Source organism: Corythoichthys intestinalis, chromosome 4, assembly GCF_030265065.1.
Source record: "Corythoichthys intestinalis isolate RoL2023-P3 chromosome 4, ASM3026506v1, whole genome shotgun sequence".
NCBI lineage: Eukaryota > Metazoa > Chordata > Actinopteri > Syngnathiformes > Syngnathidae > Corythoichthys > Corythoichthys intestinalis.
The window spans coordinates 117003-138525 of record NC_080398.1 but is presented as its reverse complement, the minus strand read 5'-3'; the positions used below and the strand labels follow the sequence as shown (position 1 = coordinate 138525).

Sequence of the window (21523 nt, the reverse complement as noted above, 5' to 3'; positions counted from 1 at the left end):
CTCCAGTAAAGCGGCAAAAGGACAAAGCCAGGCGATCCGTACGTGACCCGCTGGCAGACTTCACAAGTCGCCCGGAAATGTCCGGTTTTGTAAGGACGCACCCCTCGGAGGCGGGGAGGCCAACTTCCGCCCCCGAGCGGCGCGGCCCTGTCCAATCACAAACATTTAAGCTACTTTTGGTTCAGCCCCCTTGAAAAAGGGCTTTTCACATGGGACAAATGAGCTGTGCTGCAACAGATGCCAACAAATGGTAAATATTATGGGTGCAAAACAAGTTATCTCTGTGGGACCCAGGCGTGTTTATCTTGTGAGATTCTCAAGCGTGTTTCCTAACTATGGGAACAAGGTGAAAAACAATAGAAGTTGTTACAATCTATGGCTACGTTCATACTACAGGTCTTAATGCACGAATCCGATTTTTTGTCATATCCGTTTTTTTGGCGTGCCCGTTCAGACTGCCTTTATCCATTGAGACCGTTCAAGTATTACGCATGCGCACTAATTCACAGTCCGACACCCGCTAAGCAAGAAGACCCGCATGCGCAGAACCATCAAAACAAATGACAGACGTCATCCGTCATTCCAGGGATATCATATTTTGCTTTTCAAAAGGTGGACACAAATAACAGACATAAATAATCCCCGTTTAGGCAAATATTCAAAGTTTATATGGATCGATAGCATGCACACACTGTCCGTGCACGTCACACACACATACGGGCAGTTTGTCCCGACTCTTGGCCGTGGAGGCAATGTTGAAATATTGCTCACTTGGAACAGAGAGAAAACTGAGCATTCTCAGGCTTATCCTCAACCCATTTTTATTTTTTATGACTGTTGTCAAGCTCAGCTCTTCCTCAAAAGCCTTGTTCACTGCAAGCTAGGTGCTAATAACGCACAGGTGCATCGCTACGGTAACGACTCTCTCGCTATTTGATGACGTAATTGCTGCATTAAATCCGATTTGCGGGACTGGACAGTACAGACCGCCGCGACAGTCTGGAAAAATGTGGCCCAGATCGGATTTAGACCACATACGAAAGTGACCCAGATCGGATTTGAAATGGTCCCGTTCTATGCGACTTGTCACGTTCAGACCGTCAAGTTAATGCCTCACTCGAGTCGGAAAAACACGAAAAAATCGGATTCGTGCATTAAGACCTGTAGTATGAACGTAGCCTAAGTCACAGAAGTAATCATACATCACAAAAGCATAATGTAACATTTTCCCCTATCAGTCTCCCTCCTTGAAACACACCTGAATCAAATAATGAGCTCATCAGCAAGCTCTGCAGGAGCCTGATAACGACCCTGATTATTTGATTCAGGTGTGTTGGAGGATGGAGAGATGGAAAACAAGTTGGACAGGGGCACTCAAGACCTGATTTGTGCACCCATGCACTAGGCTAAAAAACCCAGGCTAGCAGCTCCAGGTGCTAGTGTGCTCTCTTGAAGGTTTCCACATCATGCAATGCACCAACCTTCACCTATTACACTCACCCCTTGAAACCGTCATTGCCAATCCGAGTTATGGCACCAATGTAACCAGTCTTATCCATCCTGGCAATGCGATCCTTCCCCCTTGAACAGGTCAAGACTCGAACCCACGCGGCCAGCGCAGCAGAAGAGCACGATAACTCTCTTGAAGGCATCAGGAGGGCAGTTTCCACACCAACTTGCACCCATTACACACCCATATCCTGACATCCCTGCCCCAACGTTTGTTTTTTTTTCACCAGGCCCTGGCAACTAAACCCTAACGGCAATTTGGCAGGCAACTAAGTCTGCCTTCAGACTGCAGGCATATCTGATGCCAATCCAATTCCTACTCCAATCTGATTTTTAGAGCTGACTGTTCACACTAGTTTTAGCAAGTGTCCTAATCAGTTCTGGCCCTGTTCAGAAGGGGCCACATTATTTAAAGGACTGACAGGTTGCTGTGGCAATGAAGGTGCCATCCATCATAAAGTCACGTCACAGACAATTAAATCTTATCTAAACTATTCAGACTAAGAAACATCTTCTCCTTATCAGATATGAAACAACAATCAATCTGATTGATGTGATTTGTGACTGTTCAGACAACCATAGAGCCACGCAGTTTCAATCTGGATGGGCTAAAAATCAGATACACAAGGCCAAAGAGTATGATCACCTGACTGGAACCAACCAGAGACATAAAAAGGAAGACTCTTCACTTAAAAATAAAACCTACAGAAGCATTTTGGATCATAAGTGAAACGTCTTTGAAAAATAAGAATCTAGTTGCCTCAACTCAATCTTTGCAGATTAGTTTAGCATTTTGTTCCTTTGCTGCGGTCAAACATGTATCAAACACTGGTCTTAAAATCAAGGTAGTTACTGAAGTACGATTTTCGATTTATCATTAAAGTCCTCATATTACACAAACATGGACAAATCTATTGGAACATTTTACAAAAGGGATTACACTCCTCACCCTCCCCGGTAAAGTCTATTCAGGGGTGCTGGAGAGGAGTGTCGTTGGGAAGTTGAAGCTCAGATTCAGGAGGAGCAGTATAGTTTTCGTTCCGGCCATGGAACAGTGGACCAGCTTTACGCCCTCGAGGGTGCATGGGAGTTGACTCAACCGGTCTACATGTGTTTTGTGGATTTGGAGAACGCGTTCGACCGTGTCCCTCTGGGAGTCCTGTGGGGGTGCTTTGGGAGTACAGGGTACCGAGCCCCTTGGTAAGGGCTGTTCGGTCCTTGTACGACCGTTGTCAGAGTTTGGTCCGCATTGCCGGCGGTAATTCGAATCTGTTCCCAGTGAGGGTTGGATTCCGCTAAGATTGCCTTTTGTTACCGATTCCGTTTCTAATATTTATGGACAGAATTTCTAGGCGCAGACGAAGCGTTGAGAGCATCCGGATTGGTGGGCTCAGCATTGCATCTCTGCTTTTTGGAGATGATGTGGTGCTGTTGGCTTAATCAAGCCGTAACCTCCAACTCTCACTGGAGCGGTTTGCAGCCGAGTCTGAAGCGGTTGTGATGAAAATCAGCACCCCCAAAACCGTGGTCCTTAGTCGGCAAAGGGTGGCATGCCCTCTCTGGGTCGGGAATGAGATCCTGCCCAAGTGGAGGAGTTCAAGTATCTCGGGGTCTTGTTCACGAGTGAGGGTAGGAGGGAACGGAAGATGGACAGCCCATCTCCTTTAGAGATGGGTGAGAAGCTCGGTCATCCGAGAGGGACTCTGTCGAGCCGCTACTCCTCCGCGTTTAGAGGAGCCAGTTGAAGTGGCTCGGGAATCTGGTTTGGATGCCTCCTGGACGCCTCTCTGGAGAGGTGTTCCGGGCATGTCCCACTGGCAGGAAGTCGACCCAGTAGACGCTGGGGAGACTCTGTCTCCCAGCTGGCCTTAGGATCCTGCCGGAGGAGCTGGTTGAAGTGGCTGGGGAGAGGGAAGTCTGGACTTCCCTGCTAAAGCTGCTGCCTCCACAACCCGACCCCAGATTAAGCGGTAGATGATGGCGGAATGAACATTTTACAAAAGAGAAAAGAAGAGGTTGTGGTTATCAGTGTCCTGACTTCTGGAAAGATTGTTTCCAAATCAATTTTCTGAAAAAGATAGCTAGCTAGATTTTCAGTGTAACGTTACATCCCTACTTTTATACTATTCTGCCGGCATGATTTCCTGCTCTCACACTTTACTCACCCCTTGCTAAAACCACTAAGTTGTTCTATTTGGACACCCCAAACACCCAGATGACCCGAGAGACTGACCCCCCCACCCCACTTCCGCAACTAAACTCATGTCATAACCAAGTCATTCGGCATAACCCGACAGGCGCTTGTCATTTTAAAATGGATGGCCAGGCTTGGCGTGTCGCCATGCGTTTCAACATCGAGGTCCGAGTCTGATCATGTGACTCCGCCTACTACCCCCGCACCCCATCCCCTCCCTCTCAGAGAAAATGGCCTCCCTAGGCAGGACGTGGTCCTGGAGAACCCCGCTTTGTACTACAGCGCAGTCAAGAAGGACAAACAAAATCTGAGGAAGAAAGTGGTGAGACATGCCGATGACTGTCCCGATGACGCTAAGTAAGATGTCAAGTCAAACCAGTCGTCGTAGCCCCTGACCCTTAATACGTGACAAGACCTCATCCCAACCATGAAGCTTTTTTGGAAACACTGTTTTTCTTCATCGCTTTTCTGCGTTTATTTCCCTTCTTCTGTCTGTTTTTCTCTCCCTTAACTCCTGCACAGCTTAAGACAGAGCTGTTGGGCTCAAAGTTTAACTCCATTCTAGAGGAGAGCACGGTAAGGTTCCTTAGTATCGGCGTTCCGCACACCCTGGCATATCCGCTTCTGTGTTTTGCTCGCCGTTTGGTTTAGTTCTGTTTTTTTCTCAGCGCCAAAGTATCGTCTGCATGGCTGATTCATGCCTAACCTCCACCTTGCCCACATGACACATCTCAAGTCTCCATGTCCCTCCATTAACCACTAACTTATTGTAGTGTATGTTACATGCTGTTTTGAAGTAGTGCAGTAGATATTTCAAACAATTTTACAGTTTTGGTGCCTGGTTACAAAAAGGCTTAAATATATTTAGAGCTGAAACGAGTACTCGAGCAACTCGAGTAACTCCAGTTTAAAAACTGATCTGAGTAATTTTATTCACCTCGAGTAATCATTTATTTTGACAGCTCTAAGCATCACGTTTTGCTCGGACTACTTTTAATGCGGGACAACGCGCTGATGTTACGTGCGGAGAGGAGGAAGGGTAAAAAAAAACAAACTGCAGCCGACAGCCGCCACGAACGACGCCGACGTTGCTAAATAATAGCCAGCACGATGCTACGTTGGTAACAGGTAGCGTCTGATGCGTCTCATAGAGATCACATGTATGTTGAACTAGATGCGAAATGACAGACTCGGCCGCGTCTGGGCAGCGTTAGTAAACAGCCGCCATCTTAAAGCAGTAGAGCGCTAAGCGCTAATAAAGAGCGCTAAGCGCTAATAAATATGATTAACGTTACTGTCTCTACTAGGTCACGTAACGTTAGCCCTGCGGAGGGCTAGGTTTCAATTAATTATGACCACTGTCGATGCGTGGCTAACGTGTCTTACATACAGGCTTTAACATAACATAGCATTGTGGAGTGATGAGGGTGTAAAATAAAAACTTAATCATGCTAATATCAATTTTAGCTCAGTAGTCATTGCTGGATAAAACACCTAGTAGCACTGGTCCCTAATGTGCTCCAATACAGCCTGTATCATACATTTATTTTGAACACTTCAAAAACTCAAAATCCTATCAGGACTTACAGTTTAGACTAACTTCAAACTTAACTAGAACTTAAAAATGGCTTGACACAAATAGAAATTCAATTGAAACACGTGGGAAAAAATCCTAACTTTTAAGTGATGTGTGTTATCAAGCGTAACGGCATTTTTAGGTAAGATATGTATATATACAGTATATAAGTTATATATATTTTTTTAATAAGATCTAAAGGTTTTTTGAATGAAAGCAGTGAATTAGGCTTTTTTTTTTTTTAAATTCTAGTTACATCTGAGATGCAATTGTTGGCTGTTTTCAACTATATACATCGAAAATAAAGACATTGATTGACTGAAAATGGTTCAAGATTAGATGAAATGTGTGGTTTTTTCATGTATATTTATAATTGCTCTTCACCTAAAAATATATTTGTTTTATCCGATTACTCGATTAATCGATAGAATTTTCAGTCGATTACTCGATTACTAAAATATTCGATAGCTGCAGCCCTAAATATATTGATAACGATAATGACTTTTTAACCGATAACCGATATTGTCCAACTCCAAAAATCTGATACCGATATCAAACCATTTCTTATATAGGTGGTCGATGACTTAGCATATTATGGCTACCGCATTTTCCTCACTGTAAGGCGCACCTACAATGAATGGCCTATTTTAAAACTGTTTTCATACAGTGGGGAGAACAAGTATTTGATACAATGCCAATGAGTTTTCCCATTGGCAGTGTATCAAATACTTGTTCTCCCCACTGTATATAGGGCGCACCGCATTATAAGGCGCAGTAGTAGTACTGTAATTTTCGGACTAAAAATTAACTGACCGCACCTGACTATTTGCCGCACCCACCAAATTTGACACGAAAACAACATTTGTTCAGAGATAAGCCGCTCTGGACTATAAGCCGCAGCTGTCCTCACTGTATTTTGGGATATTTACACCAAACGATATTATCCGGTAACACGTTATTTGACAGTGGCGTCACAAAACTGTCATAAATATTACATGACACTGTTATGAGCATTAATGAATGCTTATGACGGATGTCATCACGTGTCAAATTATCTCACTTTTGAATGGATGTACAAGACCCCGACTAGACATAAATGGAGTTAGTGACAAAATTTGCCAAATGACACTTGATGACATCTGTCATAAGTAGATATGTCCTGATCGATCGGCATACTGATTGATCAGGTCCGATCACGTCATTTTCAAAGTATCGGAATCGGCAAAAAAATATCGGACATACCTTTTTTAATATATATATTTTTTAATTAAATCGTTTTCTAGTTGTATTTAACGTTACAGACATAATGTGTTACACTCTTCCATAGTCTTTAGTTTAAGCTTAAGGTAGGGTTATCAAATTTATCGCGTTAATGGCGAGAATTAATATTTTTTTTACATTTATCACGTGACAATATTTAACGCAATTAGCGCATGCGCTGCACGACCCACTCACGCATTGTCGCATTCAATCTATAATGGCACCGTTTTACCCATACAGTATAATAGAGCTAAAAGGCAGCGTAAAATGAGTAGAGTGAATTTTGGCAGCGTTTGGAGCCTTTTTTTAAATGGCTAAAGCTTTACAATCCCTCTCCCAACGATTAGAATAATCGTGGAAAGCAATGTGGGGAAGGAAGCTAGTAGTTGATCTTTTTCTTAACACCCTATGTTGTTTCCCAACGCACAGAAGATATATCAATTGGTACCACGACGCACAGTCATGGTTGCACTTCCCATCATGCATTTGGGCAGAAGTTAAATGGCTACAGTATCATTTACTGAAAGGTCAACAAATACACTAAATGGCAATATTTAGTCACAATATACAAAGTCACATTTATTCTTTAAGAATTACAAGTCTTTCTATCCGTGGATCCCTCTCACAGAAAGAATGTTAATAATGTAAATGCCATCTTGAGGATTTATTATCATAATAAACAAATACAGTACTTATGTACTGTTTGTTGAATGTATATATTCGTCCGAGTTTTATTCATTTTTTTCCTAATGCATTGCCAAAATGTATATGATCGGGAAAAATTATCGGGAATGACGGGAATTGAATCGGGAGCAAAAAAAAAAAGCAATCGGATCGGGAAATATTGGGATCGGCAGATACTCAAACTAAAACGATCGGATCGGGAGCAAAAAAACATGATCGGAACAACCATAGTCATAAGCATTAATGCCCATGACAGTGTCATGTCATAATTATGACGGTCTTATGACGCTGCTGTCAAATAAATTGTTACCTATTAACTCAAATAAATCAACAATTAAGCCGCACTGGACTATAAACCGCATGATTTCAAATGAGGGTAAAAAGTAGCGGTTTATGGCCCGAAAATTGCAGTAGTAGTGGTTGCGTTATACAACCACTAGATAGTGCTGTGCTAAAGGAAATGTCATGCCATGATTAACCAATATTGAACCATATACAGGGCGCATTGGATTATAAGGCTCACTGTCTGTTTTTGAGAAACTTGAAGGCTTGAAGGTGCACCTTATAAGGCGGAAACTACAGTAATTGTATTGTGATGCCACAGTGGATGTTTGAGCTTATAATTAAAAAAAATATAGATTGTATTTTATATTGTATTAATTTTATAATATTAAATATTAAAGATTAAAATATCGGTTAAAAATATACATTTGAACAAATATTTTTAAAAATTCATGCAAAACTATGGGTATATGCCATTAAATATTCAGATTCTAGTTTTACTATTCCAACGTTTTTTGCCATTTTTTTTGGTCAAATTTGTTTTTCTTGCCCCCCGCCCAATGCTAAAATGCTTAAAAAGTATGATAATTAAAAACAAACAAACAAACAAACAAAAAAAATTTTTTTTCATTAAAAAGTCATTTTGCGGGAAAGGTGTTATTATTTTTTAATCGCAATTTTACAGAGAATTGTCAATTCTCAGTAGTATTAGAAACATCAGAAAATATCAGTAGTATTAGAAACATCAGAAAATATTCTTAAAAGTAATGATTTCTAACATTAAAAAATAGACTTTTCCAGCAAAAGTATAAACATTAAAATTTGATTCTTTCTGTGTTAAATTTTTCTTATCCCCCAAATTTTAATAATTCATGCAGTGATGAAAATAAAACATTTAATTCTACAAGATCAAACTTGGGGAAGTGATAAGAACAAATGCGTTCTTTTTTTTCTTTCTTTTTAAAATGATGGATTTTCGACTACAAGAATAAAACTGAAATACTGCACCATTATACTAAAATTGTTAAAATAATAATTGTAGTTATGAGAATAAGGTTGTTACTTCCACTTGATAGATATGAAGTACATATTTTCTCTTGATTATCATCAGAGGTGGGTAGAGTGGCACATTTTACTCATGTAAGAGTAGTGTTTTTTCTAAATAATATTACTCATGTAAAAGTAAAAGTAGTTTTGTCAATAACAATTTAAAAAAAAGGTATTCGTTGAAAAGAATACTCAAGTAATGGGTAACATTGTGAGTTACTGCTTACAATGTCAGATTATTTTCTTTAATAGTATATTTTTTTTCTCAGCAAAACTTCATCCAAATGAACTGTTATTATACTGTGCTACAACAAATTGCATGACAATATTAGGACAAAAAGATAACACCAAGAATCACTGAATTCAGACCACAACAACACTGAAAAGTAGTGCTGCAGCGATTAATCGATTAACTCAAGTAATTTGGTGAGAAAAACGATTCGGATAAAATTTTGCTGCTTCGAGTATTCGTTTAATTAAAGTGGCGTAATGGTTTGTTTTGAAAGTTTTTGCATCTAGTTTGATTGATCTGGGTTGATACACTGCCCTCTCGTTTCAACAGTGAATATGACATAACTCATTTCACATGCCTGAATCCAGGTGCTCCCTGTTAAAACCAACATTAGCTAAGTTTTTGTTTGAGCTAATGTTTTTTTAATGCCTTCGTAATTTAGTTTATAGTTATATTTAGCTGTTTTTTCTGGGAATATATGTTTGAATCATTTAAGAGCATTGTTAAAAAAAATAGCATTTTATAGCATTTAAGCTAGCAGACTTTTGCTATTTAAGTTAGCCAATTATTCTTTTGTTGCGCTTAGATCTTTATTTTTTTAGCCCATTTTAGGCTCACCTCAGGTATTTTATATGTTCATGTTCCTTATCCGATTACTCGATTACGTATTCGAACTGACTAGTTCATTGATTAATCGACTACTAAAATAATCGATAGCTGCAGCCCTACTGAAAAGTCACTCATCCAAAGAGTATGAGTGCCCTCTGATGGAGGAAAAACATTGTTACCTCTAAATTGGTAGAATGGAGTCATGTGGTTTTTGTTGCGACATCTCATTGGTAGCATAAGCGGAGTTTAAGGAAGGCCAGGCCCCCCCGGTGGCCGAAATGTGTCATTGCATGTAATTGACTTTCCTAAATATTTAAAAGTTGTAAAGCAATAAAGCAAACAACAAAAATGAATGAAATGAACAAAAAAATATATTTTTATCATGGGTCAAAATGATTTTTCCAACAGACCATATGACTAGCACCTTAGACGGTCATTTGGTTTGCATATTATTGAAAAAAAATAGGGGAAGGCAATTTTATTTTTCAAATGATTTGTTTCTTTGTTTGAAAATATTTTTTTTTGATTGAAGCAACTTTTTGGGGGATTGAATGATTTAGACACAAATGTCCTACCCATAATATGGCCCAAACATAAAAAGGATTGCTAAAATCAAAGAAAACGTTTTGAATTAAAAATTAAGTGTTCAAATGCAAATATTTGAGTCTCAAATATTTTTTCGCATTAAAAAACTTTTTTTCTATGAAATTTGTGTTTTTTTTTTTTTTGATTGAAGTGATTTGATTTTTGATTGAGTAAAGATTCTAATGTCCTAGCAAAATATGGCCCAAACGCAAAAAAAAAAAAAACATTATTTCAATCATAAAAGTTGCTTCAATCAAAATAAATGAATAAATAAATAAATAATTCAATTAAAAAAAAACATGAAAGAAAAAAAGCTTTCAAATGAAATTTTTGGCGTTTCAAATTTATTTTTGCATTCAGACACATTTTTTTGACCGAATAATGAAGACACATATCTACCTCCATATGGCTCCGCCCAGGGGATACAATTTTTGACTGGGGTAACTACATTGGCACGACACTGACGGGCGTACCATATTCAATGGATGACAATCTTGGCGAAACGTATAGCTGTCCTAAGAAGCCTGATTTAGAATACCCCTCAAGAATGATGGGAAACAAAAAAACACTCATTTTCAACTTATTATGATATACTGTACAGGTATATTCTTTTAATTGTATTGCTGACACTGCGTTTTGGGGTCATCAACATGTTGTGCCCCCCCCCCCCGGCCCAAAAGTCAAACTCCGCCTATGATTGGTAGTGGTGGAATTTTTCCAAGTAAAAGTACTTTGTTACTGAACTTAAGTACATTTTTGTGTATCTGTACTTTACTTTGATTCCATTACATTATACAGCATGTACAGTATCTGTACTTTTTAATCCTATAACCCACCATTTTACAAGCTGTCGGCTGGGTTTTCTTTTTTCGCCTTGTGAATTGATAGTTTCGTTTTCATGCCTCCGGTGCAATCGATAAGCCCTGTGCAACTATACCATAACTGAACACTAGAGGCAGCAACATTAGTACAAGCAAGTTGAGGCAGGTCAAAAAGAGATTGACCAATAAAAAGCACCTCACTGTTGTGCAGTAGGTGGCGGTATGCACCTGAGAGTTGCTTGTAATCCGCCATTAAGCTGAGTTCTGGAGTTTTTGATCTTATTAAGCTTCTGTTTAAAGTAGTCTTTTTTTTTTTTTTCCTATTCTGCGCTGTTTCAAATAAAACAGCAGTCAATGAATTTTTTTGGTTCGACTCAGCGGATTAGGAACAATTAATGCATTGCAGAATAAATATTAGGAGATTAAAACAAAGGCTTGCTAAGATTGCACTTTCAAATTTAAATTCGAATACAAAATAAAATTCCATAGTTTTTTCAAATGATAGAGGATTGCACTTTCACTTATATAAATCGAAATACCTGAGCTTAAGCTCAAAACGTACAACGAAAGACTAAAGGCTAACTTGCATAGCAAAAATCTGCTAGCTTAAATGCTATAAACTGCGAACGTGTTTTTACAATACTCATAACAAATTGGTCAAACACATATTCTCACAAAAAATGACTGAATATACCGCTAAACTAAATTATGAATGCATAAAAAACATATTAGCTCAAACAAAAACTTACCTAATGTTGGTCTTAACAGAGAGCAGCTGGATTCAGCCATGTTAAATGAGTTCTGTGACATTCACTGTTGCCACTCGGGGCAGTGTATCTACCCAAATCAATAAAACTTAAATGCAAACACTTTCAAAACAAACCATGACAACGCCACTATAGTTAAACGAATACTCGAAGCAGCAAAATTTGATTTAAAGCTTTTTTATTTTTGGATCGGGAGAAAATACTTTTACTTTTTACTTGTCAATTTGAAAGCAAATACTAAGTACTTTTAGATGGGTAAGTTTTTTCTTACATACTTGTACTTTTACTAAAGTAATTTTTTCCCACCTTTATATGTACTTGTACTGAAGTAAAAAAAAATTTGATCCACCCATAGACTTCATAATGTATTGACGGGACACGGGGCGCATAGCTGATTCATAGGGGGCCTAACTCCGTCAAAGCTGACCGAGTGGAGACACAGACAAATAGCTTTTTCCGTTGAAAATTCATGTGCATAAATGCTTAAATCCCTGAATTCTTTATAGATGTGGATGTAAAACAGTCTCGATTCTTGGTTAAAAGAAAAAAAAAAACGCGCAGTTTGGAGTTATTTTATGTAAATATCGCAAAATATGATGCTAGTCAGTAAGGAAATTAGTGGCCGCCATATGTAAATAAAGAGCTTTTTCTGTTGAAAATTATTGTGAATAAATTCTTAAATCCCTGAATTCTCTATAGATATGAACGTAAAACAGTCTCAATTCATGGTTAATAGCAAAAAAAACAACGTGCAGTTAGAATTGACTTTACATAAATATGTCCAAGTATGATGCTAGTCTGTCAGTCAATGTGGCGGCCGCCATACGTAAGCAGAGCTTTTCCGGTGAAAATTCTTGTAAATAAATGCTTAAATCCCTGAATTCTTCATAGATATGGATGTGAAACAGTCTCAATTCTTGGTTAAAAGCAAAAAAACAAAACAAAAAAAACGTGCGGTCAGCATTTATTTTACGTAGATATTGCGAACTGTGAGGAAAGTCGGTAAGGAAATTAGCAGCCACCATATCTAAATAAAGAGCTTTTTCTATTGAAAATTCTTGTGAATAAATGCTTAAATCCCTGAATTCTTTATAGATAAAGACGTAAAACAGTCTCGATTCTTTGTCAAAAATGCAAAAACAGGGCAGTTAGCATTTATTTTACGTAAATATTGCGAAGAATAATGCCAATGCTGTAGCGGCTAATTTCTCCAGTTGATTTTTTACACGTTTCAATATGCATGCATGTTACGAAAAATACAACAAATACCTTGAATCCTCGAACAAATCGCGCCTGAGACAATCCTTCTTATTTGTGTGCGGTACAGCTTTCGTACTTTTTCAACCTAAATCCGGCGTTGGATCCCTGCATGTGCTAACTGCGACCGATTGCGAATAACTGAAGCGGACTGTAGGGCGGCCCCCTACTTGAAGGCGTTGCGTAGTGGCTGATTGATGTGACCTGTTAATACAATTATGAAGTCTGTGATCCACTACTGCTCATTGGTGAAACTGAGATAGCCACTGTCGGCATCTCTGGCAAAAATAAAGTCAATATGTAGAATAAAGAAGAAAAATGTAGCGACTCTAGTGTAGCCCAAATTAGCGGGGTAAGAGTATTGTTTATTCTTCACAAATCTACTCAAGTACAAGTAAAAAGTACTATGTGGTAAAACTACTTCAAGAAGTACATTTTTTCTCAAAAAGTTACTCAAGTAACATGCTACTACCCACCTCTGATTATCGTAGTAGTAGATTTTTCCCCTCAAGTGAAATTGTCATTTTACAAGAAAAAATGTTGTAATAGAAATTTAACATATTCCTTTTTGTGCCGCCACAGGGAGAAGACGGGGATTTCCAACCTGCAAGCTCTTTGGCAGGCATGGAGAGGCGAGAGCTGAACTACGCCGCCCTGGACTTGGGCGGGCCCAGGGAGGGGGCCCCGGGAAGGGGGGACGACGGCGGCAGTAGCTACGCGGAAATCAAAGCCAAATGAATCGCAATCCTTCCCTGATGCCTAGGCCATGCGAGACACAGTTGCAAAAGCTTGGTAGAATTTTCATGCGCAAATGCTAAAACGGTCAGAATTTATTATCATTTATACGTAGTTCTTTTTACCTGCGTTTTGTCTTTACCAGGGATGTAACGGTATGCCAGATACATTTTGAAGTTTTGAGTTTGTGTGCACTAAGTGACGGAACAAATGTGAACAGGGCCCAGGTGTGATAAGCATAAAAGGAAATCCCCCTGAGTGGACCATCCAACTAGTGGGGGTGCTATTGGATAGTTATTCGTGGGCCTCTACACATATTCGCAAGCCCCTCGAGACGATCGTCCGGTGCATGTGTGGTTTGTAAGTGAAATATTTTTGTGGGCTGCTCCAGACAACCAGCCAAGCGGCTGGCAGAGATATTATAATGCTTAAACACCATGGCTAGGTTCATACCCCAGGTTTTAATGCACAAATCCAATTTTTTCATTTTTCCGACTCGAGTGAGGCATTAACTTGGTCGCAAAAAAGTGGACCATTTCAAATCAGATCTAGGTCACTTTCGTTCGTGGTTAAAATCCGAACTGGGCCGCATTTTTCTAGAATGTGGTTGCGGTCTTAACTGTCAAGTCTCACAAATCAGATTTCATGCAGCAATTACCGTATTGGCCCGAATATAAGATGGTGTTTTTTTGCATTGAAATAAGACTGAAAAAGTGGGGGTCGTCGTGTATTCGCGGTCTAGACAGTATACCCATTCACGACGCTAGATGGCGCCAGATATCACTGAAGCGATGTTCTGTCATTACAGATCTCAACTACTCTCAGTTTAACCAGTTTGCATTATTTTATTGCAATGTTGTTCCTTATTCAGTTTTTTTCAAGACTACAGTTACACTTAAACCTCACTTTGATAGTTATTGCAGTTATTGCAATTTTGTTGTTTTATCACAATAGATTGGTTTATTTACATTTCAAAAACCAGAAGCCATTCATTTACGAATGTGATTGCACTTTAGTTTACATATTTAAATGTGCAGATATTAAGATTTGAATGAGGCAAAATAACATGCTTTTTCTCTCAAATATATTGTTATCATTTGTTTCAGATGTACTGTAATCATTTTCTGTATAAAATAATTTGGTGTTCAAATAGTCTTTTTTCAAACTTGAGTCTTGAAAAAGAGGGGGTCGTCTTATAATCAGGGCCGTCTTATACTCGGCCCAATACTTTACTTCAGCAAAGAATGAGAGAGACAAGGTGCTACGGCAGCGATGGAGCTGTGCATTAGCGTTAGCGCTTAGCTTTAACTTGGCTTTTAGGGAAGAGGCGGGCTTGACAACAGTCATAAAAAAACTAAAATGTGGGAAAAAATGATAAGAGAATGCTTGGTTTTCTTTCAAGATTGCATACAGAGTTGGGGCCAACTGCCTGTATGTGTGCGCATCATGCGTTTTATCAATCCATATAAATTTAGAATATAAGACTAAACGGGGATTATTTGTGTCTTCTTTTGAAATCAAAATATGATCACCCTAGAATGACGTAGAGCCAGCATGTGTAGTCATTTGTTTTGATGCTTCTGCACATGCGGGTCAGTTTACTCAGCAAGTGTCGGACTGCGAGTTAGTTCGCATGCATACTACTTTACGGGCTCAATGGAAAAAGGCGGTCTGAACAGGCATGCCCAAAAAAAGATATGAAGAAAAATCGGATTTGTGCATTAAGATCTGGGGTATGAACCTAGCCAATATTACAGCTTCAAGCGTCATGTTACCTTTCTGTTTGATCCCGCCCAAACATGCCCACTTTATGTCCACAAACCGGGCCCCTTAGAGCAGTGTTTTTCAACCATTGTGATGTGAAAGATCGTCAGGTGCGCCGCGAAAAATTATCCAGTGTCACATTTTTTTTCACACCGTCGGGCGGAGTTGCAGTAGGAAGACTCGTGTCGCGTTCAAGAACTGCTCAGATTTCTAGCCATCAACCAACTTGCTGTCGGCGAAAATGTGGAACCCAGCACATCTATTGTACATCATTTCATTAGACTCGTCAAGTGTCGATATAGTGTTCAAAAAAGTGTCCTTACCATTTTAATCCATATGTGTCGACCGTCAATCCTCCTCCTGTGTTTTATTCCAACACATTGTAGAAGACAGCAAGTTGGCTGATGGCTAGAAATCCGAACAGTTCTTGAACGCTATCCAACAGCGCCATGGTGCCAAGCAAGCTTAATCGTCATCTCCAAACGAAACACCTGTCGCTTCAAACTATGGACTATTTTGTTCGCCTTCATGAAAACACAGAGAAACAGGCAAGTTAGCTTGTTGCTGAACTTGTCGCTAAATCCAAAAAGTCCCACACTGTGGCAGAGAAATTAATACTACCGTATTTTTTGGACTATAAGTCACACCTGAGTGCAGTATAAGTCAAACCAGCAATAAAATGCCCAATGAAGAGGAAAAAAACATATATAAGTCACATTTGTAAGGGAAATTTACGTGATAAAATCCAACACATAGAACAGATATGTCATCTTGAAAGGCAATTTGAAATAAAAATACAATAGAGAACAACATGCTGAATAAATGTACAGTATGATAATTTTACATGATTCATGAACAACGAAATGCGAACATGGCCGGTATGTTAACGTAACATAGCTATTAAGAGTTATTCAGATAACAATAGCATAAAGAACATGCTAACAAGTAGAGGTGCACGATAATTATCGGCCCGATAATAGGAATTATGACGTCATACCAATAAATGCAATAACACTGGATATTATCGGGAGGCCCAATTCGGACCTGTTAATAGTAATTTTGGGACAGTGTCGGTGGATTGGGATGTGTGAGTTTGTTTCCACTCCTGTTTACATACCTATATAATGTTATTGGATTTATTGGGATGACGTCATAATAATTTGTACATCATAGATATCACGTTTTTACCTGATGGCAATCATGTTTTTACATCATAGATGTCCCGTTATTACATGATAGTTATCCTGTTTTTACATGATATTTATCACATTTTTAGATAATAATCACGTAACTCCTGTAGGGCTGCAGCTATCGAATATTTTAGTAATCGAGCAATCGACTGAAAATTCTATCGATTAATCGAGTAAACGGATAAAACAAATATATTTTTGGGTGAAGAGCAATTATAAATATACATGAGAAAACAAGACATTTCATCTAATCTTGAACCATTTTCAGTCAATCAATGTCTTTATTTTTGATGTATGTTGTTGAAAACAGCCAACAATTGCATCTCAGATGTAACTAAAATAAAAAAAAAAAAAAGACTAATTCACTGCTTTCACTCAAAAAACCTTTAGATCTTATTAAAAAAAAAAAAAAAAAAAAAAAAAAAAAATATATATATATATATATATATATATATATATATATATATACCTAAAAATGCCGTTACGCTTGATAACACACATCACTTAAAAGTTAGGATTTTTTTCCCACGTGTTGAATTTCTATTTGTGTCAAGCCATTTTTAAGTTCTAGTTAAGTTTTAAGTTAGTCTAAATTGTAAATCCTGATAGGATTTTGAGTTTTTGCAGTGTTCAAAATAAATGTATGATTACAGGCTGTATTGGAGCACATTAGGGACCAGTGCCACTTGGTGTTTTATCTAGCAATGACTACTGAGCTAAAATTGATAGTTAGCATTACTGAGTTTTTATTTTACACCCTCATCACTCCACATCGCTGTGTTATGTTAAAGCCTGTATGTAAGACACGTTAGCCAAGCATTGACAGTGGTCATAATTAATAGAAACCTAGCCCTCCGCAGGGCTAACGTTACGTTAATCTTATTTATTAGCGCTTAGCTTAGCTGCTTTAAGATGGTGGCTGTTTACTAACGCTGCCCAGACGCGGCCGAGTCTGTCATTTTGCATCTAGTTCAACGTACATGTGATCTCTATGAGACTCATCAGACACTACCTGCTACCAACTAGCATCGTGCGGGCTAGTATTTAGTAACGTCGGGGTCGTTTTTAGCGGCTGTCGGCTGCAGTAAGTTTTTTTTCTATTCTTCTTCTTCCTCTACGTACGTGACATCAGCGCGTCCCGCATTAAAAGTAGTCCAAGCAAAACGTGATGCTTAGAGCTGTCAAAATAAACGATTACTCGAGGTGAATAAAACTACTCGGATCAGTTTTTAAACTCGAGTTGCTCGAGTATTCGTTTCAGCTCTAAACTCCTGTTCATGTCATCATGAAAATTCTGGTTAGGTCAAAGGCAAATCTATGCTGAATCCACCACAATTATTTTTGACCTACAGGTGTTAAAAACTCAGGTGAATTTACGTTGAAAAATTATATATATATTATCGGTTATCGTATCGGTATCGGCCTTATGGAGCAGGTTATCGATATCGGTATCAAACAATGGATATCGTGCACCCCTACTAACAAGTTTACCAAACCATCAGTGTCACTCGAAAACACCAAAATAACATGTGAAATGATACAACAATGTGTTAATAATTTCACATATAAGTCGCTCCAGAGTATAAGTCGCACCCCCAACCAAACTATGAAAAAAAACTGCGACTTATAGTCCGAAAAATACGGTACCTGCTTGCAAAGCCATTGTCAGCGAGATGCTCGGCCCTAATGTGGTTAAAGACATTGCTAAATTACCCCTCTCTAATAACTAACTCTTAGCTTTTCAAGCTTAACTGATATAATAAAAACAGAGAGAGACTAAGAGCTGTTGAAAAAGATTCCTGCCAGGATATCGGCTTTGTGTTCATCTAAAATTAATCTAAACAGGCTCCAATTTCATACTGAGTAAGTATAAATACTGAGAAATTATTTCATAATTAAACTAGGGGTGTCAAACGATTAAAATTTTTAATCGAGTTAATTACAGCTTAAAAATTAATTAATCGCAATTCAAACCATCTATAAAATATGCCATATTTTTCTGTAAATTATTGTTGGAATGGAAAGATAAGACACAAGATGGATATATACATTCAACATACGGTACATAAGTACTGTATTTTTTTATTATAACAATAAATTAACAAGATGGCAATGCCATTATTAACATTCTGTTAAAGCAATCCATGGATAGAAAGACTTGTAGTTCTTAAAAGATAAATTTTAGTACAAGTTATAGAAATTTTATATTAAAACTAGGGCTGTCAAACGATTAAAATTTTTAATCGAGTTGATTACAGCTTAAAAATTAATTAATCGTAATTAATCGCAATTAATCGCAATTCAAACCATCTATAAAATATGCCATATTTTTCTGTGAATTATATATATATTCTGTAAAACACATTGTTGGAATGGAAAGATAAGACACAAGATGGATATATACATTCAACATACGGTACATAAGGACTGTAGTGGGCATTTCACTTTACTGTCATTTAAATCTATCTATGCTGTCCTCACTCCGAAGCGTGTACTTTTTCCAAAGCTAGACAGCTAGTGAAATACGCCTTAATAATCAGAATTCTTCCTTTTTCATCTGATTTATTAATAAAATGGCCTCAAACCATTGTCCTCTTTAGACCGTCATTAAACTACAAAAAAAAAAAGTACACAAGCATTGCATTAGCAACAACGTTAGCTTAGCACGCTATACAGGTTAACTAAACACAAAAAAAAAGCGTCTTATACAAAAATTGTAACATTTCGCTTATTAACATAATATGTACATTCTTTACAACAACCATACTTACGGACAAATCTTGTCCAAGGATCATATAAGCACAACAGAGACGTCGTGCAGCCATATTGAACTGGCAAGAAAACAATAAACCATGTTGCAAAGCGACCACAAGAGTTCGCTGTTAGACAGCACAAAAAGCCTTGCTGTAAAACTTACCAAAAGACAGAATACTGTCTGAGTGGGACATGTGCATTAATTTCGTCAAATATTTTAACATGATTAATTAAAAAAATTAATTACCGCGCGGTAACGCGTTAATTTTGACAGCCCTAATTAAAACCCCTCTTCATGTTTTCGTTTTAATATAATTTGTAAAATTTTCAATCAAAAAATAAACTAGTAGCCTGCCATTGTTGATGTCAATAATTACTTACACAATGCTCATGGGTGCTGAAGCCTATAAAATCAGCAAAATTCCGAAAAACACGACAAGTACAGCTTTCACTGTGCTGTCATTTTAATCTGTTTGAGCAGGGCATTTGTGCGTTAATTGCGTCAAATATTTTAACGGGATTAATTTTAAAAAATAATTACCGCTCGTTAACGCGATAATTTTGACAGCCCTAAATTAAAAATACAGTAGAGAAAATAATTTTGGAATATTTTTGATTTGTGGTGTGCCGTGGGATTTTTTCCAATTTAAAAATGTGCTGTGACTCAGAAAAGGTTGAAAAACATTGCCTTAGAGACCCGGTCGTACGCCCCTAAGTTCCGCCCCTGTGTGCACTTTGTTGTTGTCAAAATCAGTTTTTCATATAATTGTTTTATATTGGTGTTCATCCAAGAAAAAAAGTATTAGTAGCGACTAAACTACGTTGCGTTCAGATTTACATAAAATTTTCTAATTCAGATTATGTCACCGCTAGAAAAAATGAACTTGTTTGTAAATTCTCCGTGACAGTTTGGTTCACAAGATAACAAAACTTGACACATTGAATGACTTTTAAAAATCATGGTTAGATGGTTATCTTTGAGCTCACTGCTTTTGGCGAACAAATTGCGAAAGCATAAACGTTACTTCTTCTTTAGAGTGAACAGGAACATATTTAGTGACATTAAAAGATGTCACAAACTGTTGAGAAGTTGTAAAGTTTTAAGTCAACAATCTTTAAAAGGAGCTAGCAATAAATGAGTTGTCATTTAGACATTTTGTCTTTTTCTATCATGTTTTGCTTCTGCGCCGAAAAATCCCGTACCGTTACACCTCTCGTTTTTACCGTTGTCGCGCCACACATATATTGTGCCACTTTTTGCATCGTTGTCACTGTGTCTGCTGCCAGTCAAAGCATTAGGGAAAGGGTAAACCGTGCTTTATTTTATGTTGCCCTTTGTGTCATGAAAATATGGAAGTAAATCTGTGCCTTGGATTCCTGACACTTATTTTTTTAGCAGCACTATTCAGTTGCTAACAGTTCAGTTACAAAAAAATCAGCTGCAAAAAAAAATTCAGTTGTAATCCAGGCAGAAGCAATCGATCTCCATTTCGTTTCATCGGTCTTCCAGCCAATGAAGTTAGGTTACTCCTTCTCCGCTGGTCATGTGATATAAACTCAGTGTTAGCGGTGTAATCTTGTGGAGATGTTCTCACAGTCATGTCTTCAGTTGGTATGATTACCAACTGTTTATTAAAAAAGTTGTGATTGTTGTGAGTATGGATTTAAGACAGGGATCGATTGCTTCTCCCTGGGTCCCTAGATGTTGCAACAGAACTTTTTTCAACTGAACTTTGTGCGACTGAATTCCCTGGATGTTGCAACTGAATTTTTTAACCGAATTCTTTGCAACTCAACATTTTGTGACAGAATTTTTGGTGAAATTTTGTGGCAGAATTTTTTGCATCTGATTTTTTTTTTTTCTTTCCGAATGAATTCTTTTGCAACTGAATTTTCGCTACTCAATTGTATCCAGCTGAATTTTGCAGCAGATTTTTTTTGCAGTTGGATTTTTTGTGATCGAATTTTTGGCGACAGAATTTTCTGTGCCTGAAATTTTTGTGAAAGAGTTCTTTTGCAACCGAATTTTCGCTACTGATTTTTTTCCGGATGGATTTTTTACGACCGGATTTTTTGCGACTGAAATTTTTGTGAGTTAATTTTTGTGGCCGAATTTTTTTTTGCAACTGAATTCTTTCGCGGCTGGATTGTTTGTAACGGAATTCTTTTGCAATGAAATTTTTGCGACTGAATTTTTCGCCACTGAATTTTTGCGACCGAACTGTTCGCGATTCAAATTTTTCGCAACTGATTTAAA

General features: G+C 38.0%; 1 protein-coding gene across 6 annotated transcripts in view; it reads left to right on the top strand.

Annotated features, from left to right (window-relative positions):
* The window catches only part of LOC130915068 (myelin-associated glycoprotein-like), a 59213-nt gene extending 45332 nt beyond the window's left edge, over positions 1-13881 (top strand). For 2 of the 6 annotated variants that reach the window (XM_057834771.1, XM_057834770.1), the window contains exons 11-13: positions 3929-4025; positions 4226-4279; positions 13406-13881. In XM_057834771.1, coding sequence (XP_057690754.1) covers positions 3929-4025; positions 4226-4279; positions 13406-13561 — 307 coding nt within the window. In that variant the 3' untranslated portion in view covers positions 13562-13881. Of the gene's footprint in view, positions 1-3928; positions 4061-4225; positions 4280-13405 lie in introns of all 6 variants that reach the window. The other 4 variants (XM_057834774.1, XM_057834772.1, XM_057834773.1 and 1 more) reach the window with 4 other exon arrangements.
* The last annotated feature ends 7642 nt before the right edge of the window (positions 13882-21523 follow it).